General features: G+C 47.7%; 1 protein-coding gene across 1 annotated transcript; it reads right to left on the reverse strand.

Annotated features, from left to right (window-relative positions):
* Positions 1 to 3,376: 3,376 nt before the first annotated feature.
* LOC120674731 lies at positions 3,377 to 3,948 on the reverse strand. Its single transcript, XM_039955864.1, has 2 exons — positions 3,487 to 3,948; positions 3,377 to 3,382 (listed from the first exon to the last, which is right to left on the reverse strand). Exons 1-2 carry the CDS (start codon positions 3,946 to 3,948, stop codon positions 3,377 to 3,379), a joined length of 468 nt encoding a protein of 155 aa, XP_039811798.1.
* Between the last annotated feature and the right edge of the window lie 310 nt (positions 3,949 to 4,258).

The raw sequence follows: 4,258 nt of genomic DNA on the forward strand, positions 1-4,258 counted from the left end.
CCGTAGAGGTACAAAGCCGAAGAGACGCCGACAAGTCCGGCACTTCTCCGCACTCCTTCCTCACACACTCCCTAGGCTAATGATACAAAGAGGTGGAGCCTCTCTACTCTTCTCCTTCACATATGAAATGGTGTGTGCGTGAGAGGTGGAGGGAGCCCCCTTTTATAGTCTTCAAGGTCGGTTCCCGCCAAAAGCTTATATGGAAGGTGATCAGGAGGAGTAGGGGGCACGCCACGTCGAAGTGCACCTGGACGGGAGGCCGGCCAGGTTCGGCCGACCCATGGGGTCGGCCGGCCCTACCTGGTCGCCTCTCGTCCTTATCTTCCTCGGGGAGTCTGATCTGTGGGCCCATGTCAAGATCCTGTGGTGTATTTGCCTTGGTTCCCCCGTTTTCTCTGACATGTGGGCCCTCCTTCTAAGTGACACGTTTCAGTGTGGATCTTTTGTGCATTTTTTCCTCGTGTTCACTTGTGTTTTCCCTCTTTTACAGATGTGGGTGCCTGTAGATGACATTTCACCAAAACTCGTGGAAATAGTTAGTTGTACGCCCTATATCTATGTTTGGTGATTATTTCCGGTAAAAAGCTGCAAGAGTTGACGGTCGAAAACGACACTTAAGGACCGTCAACAACACCCCCACACTTAGTCCTTTGCTCGTCCTCGAGTAAAGTTTGAAGGACTAAGGTGGATGCTACTCCTTGAATTCAACATGCATACAATTTATTCCAAGCTTCTTCTCACCCTTGTGAATTTTTGTCTGGCTACCATGCAGTCTTGGGTGATTGAACAAAGGAACGACTCCGAATTCAGGCTCTTAGCTCTTCCTGCTTAGCACTTGGAGATTTTTATTTTGAAAACAGAAAGATAGCCTTGCTCCTCAAATTACTCTCTGAATCTCTCTTTTTGTTTTATATCCTCACCAAGACAAAGATGTTGCCATCCTTCTCCTACCATCTACTCAGGCTTATGTGGGGCTCAGGGTAGGAGTGGAGAGGCATGTTTGCCTTGCTTGTATTGCTGAGTCAAAAACAAGATCCGAGCAAAAACGAGTCCTACAGTCTGATCAAGATGTGCAAGTGTTTGGACTATTTCTAGTGATTTGAGGATGAACTCTTTTGCATGACTCTCTTTCTTTTATTATTTCCAACATGGGTTATCAACTTTTTTTTGACATGCCTTTGCAAGCATGTGGCATACCTTCTTTGGGTATGCATATTTTCTTTCTTTCTCTTTTTTTTAACATACTAATTGAGCATGTGGTCTACCTTCTTTGGGTAGACATCTTTTATTTTCTTTTTGCATAGCCCAAGTTGTTTTGGAGAGCAAGGTCATAGAGTTCTTATTTTTGTGGATGGATGTGGCGACTATCTCCCAGTGTGGAAGTATAGTATGTGTACATGATCTTGATCAAGAGAGCATGACAAGTTTCTAACAAGGGTCGAAGAATTTGACAAAGCTCAAAGCAAAGGTAAACAACATTTGAATGTTGATCATGAAAACTTGTCTTTGGCTTTGGTAGGAATTCATGATAATTTGAGGAGTCAAGCTATATTTATTTTAACTTTTGAAAAAGAAAACAAGTGCTTTTGCAAGGAAGAGCATGATGCCATCAAACCGAGTCATATCTCATTGATCAATTACTTAGAAAGCATGGGGTCCCTATAGGAGTTTATTCACAAGGTTAAAAAGAAAGCTAAGAATAAAATGCATGCAAGGTTTTATTTTTTTTAAAGCATACGAAGTTTGTGATTTTTTTTTCTGTGAAGAAATTTATTGAATTTAAACGAATGTAGGGAGGTTTAAGGATTTGGAGACGCAAGCCAACGATCTGGAGCTGGGGGAGTCGAGTGGGCTTCACCAGAGGCCGGCCGACCCATGGGTTCGGCCGCCCCTGAGGTGGGCTCTCTCGCCCTCCTCTTTTGCGTGCTGGTCGTGTCAGTTTTATGTCGCATTTTTGTGAGGTGCATCCCCCCACACTTGTTTTTGTTCCTGTACAAAATCTCAAGACAAAATATGGCACAAATAAAAAGGGAATTCTACCGGATTGGAATCCGGGGAGCTCAAACTTTATTATATTGAAATGAAAAGGGCGCTTATTACATGATGCAAAGGTAAACTCAAGATATTAAACATGAAAATTAAATGCGCCCTGTCTCTTGGTGGAGGCGTACACCTAAGTGATGTCCTTACCCTTCTCCAGGCGTGAGATCCTAGAGCTGAGGCCACGACGGAGGGTATCAAGGTCATCTTTGACCGATTTCAGCTCTAAGAACAACTCCGCCAGTTGATCGCCCTGCTTCAGATTCTCTTGCTTTAATGCGACTATAGTCTTCAGAAGCTGGACGACCTTGGGTCCCTTTAGGACCTTCTCGTCCTCACTCTCGTACTGCCCCCTGGGACGTGTGATGGGAGGAGGAGTTAGGTGCCTCTTCACCCTTTTTGGGGTGGACGCAACGGATTCGGCTTCTCCCTTCTCCTTGGGGGGAGCACGGGAAAGAGACCCTTACCGTACCCCCCTTCGGGAGCCCGGACTCCTATGACACTGAAGCACTTTGGAGAGTTGTCACTAATGGGGGTGAGAGAGGTGGTGTAATGGTGGCTAACTACGTCGCCGCTTTTGTTCCTCACGGTGTAAGCATGCTGCATTCCCTCTTCCATGGGCATCGGAGGCATCGGGTCGGCGAGGAGGTGAATGGCGACATCCTTTGGGCGAAGTTCGCCCATCATCAGCCTCGGTGTAGTCCCTGGGCACCCTCCCCTGCCCCTCTGGGCAGAGGCCTTCTTGACGATGCGCCGTGCCGAAGGGGAGGCCGAGGGCCTCCTCCCTGGTTCGGCCGAACCAGAGGGTCGGCCGCCTCCTCCTCGGCGCCCCTCGGCGCCATCTTCCTCCCAGGTGCTGGCAGGATTGCCAGTGGTGTCGTGGCAATATGCATTGCCTCTTCTTCCGCTGCAGGGCTCGCTAAAGCTTGTTTGGCGGGAGACAGCTCGCCGTTGAGTCCGTACGTGGACTCAGACCCAACGAATGGGATGATGGACTTTCCGGCCATGGTAATGGTGCTTTGTAGGTGAGAAGAGGCTGAGGAAGAGTGGAGTGCTTGGACTTTGGATGAATGAGAAGGAGAGGAGAGGAGATGAATTTAAAGGGAAGAGAGGATCAAAATGGTGCCAAACCTTCCGAAGTTCAGCGTCTCCACACAAGGAAACATGAAAAGGGATGTTGGAGGGTTTAAATTTCAAAGGTTCAGCACCAACGGCCCCCGAGGTTGGGCCGGCCGACCCCTAGGTTCGGCCGCCCCCCTCTGGGCTCTACTGGGCCCCAGTTTCTTCGTGTGGGCTTCTAAGGTCGTGGGCTAGATGATTAGGTAGTGCATGGGCTTCATTTCTACAGAGAAGATGTGTAAAATCGAAATCTACCAACTTAATTTCATCGAAAACTTCACTGGGTCGGAAAGGTTCATGAAAAGGTTTAAGCCGATGGCCATTTACCTTGAAGTACTCACCGTCATCTTCCTGGAGTGTGATTGCCCCATGAGAAGATGTGTTGACGATGGTGTACGGGCCCTTCCATTTGCTGCGAAGTTTTCCTTCTCCGAAGAGTTTTACCCTGGAATTGAACATTAATACCTTGTCACCTAGCTTGAACTCCTTGGGCTTGATCCCTTTATCGTGCCATCTTTTGGTACGATCCTTGTATATCTTGGCACTATGGTATGCCTTTTCTCTCCAATCCTCTAACTCTACTAGCTGCATTTGTCTATTCCTCCCAGCGAGCTTGTAGTCCATGTTCCATTTCTTAATGGCCCAGTGGGCCCTGTGCTCAAGCTCAACTTGGAGATGACACGTCTTCCCGTAGACCAGTTGATATGGTGACATGCCGATGGGGGTCTTATATGCTGTTTTGTATGCCCAAAGTGCATCAGGTAGCATATTCTTCCATCCTTTACCCATTTCGTTCACCGTTTTCTGCAGAATACTCTTGATTTGCTTGTTAGAAGTTTCTTCCTGGTCTGAGGGTGGTAGGGTGTAGCAATGTTGTGTCTTGTGCCAAGTTCTTTTAGGAAGCGACGGAAGGTCTTGTCGATGAAATGGGACCCCCATCACTTATAACCATCCTTGGTGTTCCGAAATGAGGGAAGATGATTTCATGAAACATCTTCCTCGCATGCTTGGCATCTGCAGCTCGGCAGGGTAACGCTTCCACCCATTTGGAGACGTAGTCCACAACAACCAAGATGTACTCACAATCATGGGAATTTAG

This window comes from Panicum virgatum, chromosome 5N (assembly GCF_016808335.1).
Source record: "Panicum virgatum strain AP13 chromosome 5N, P.virgatum_v5, whole genome shotgun sequence".
In the NCBI taxonomy this organism is placed as follows: domain Eukaryota; kingdom Viridiplantae; phylum Streptophyta; class Magnoliopsida; order Poales; family Poaceae; genus Panicum; species Panicum virgatum.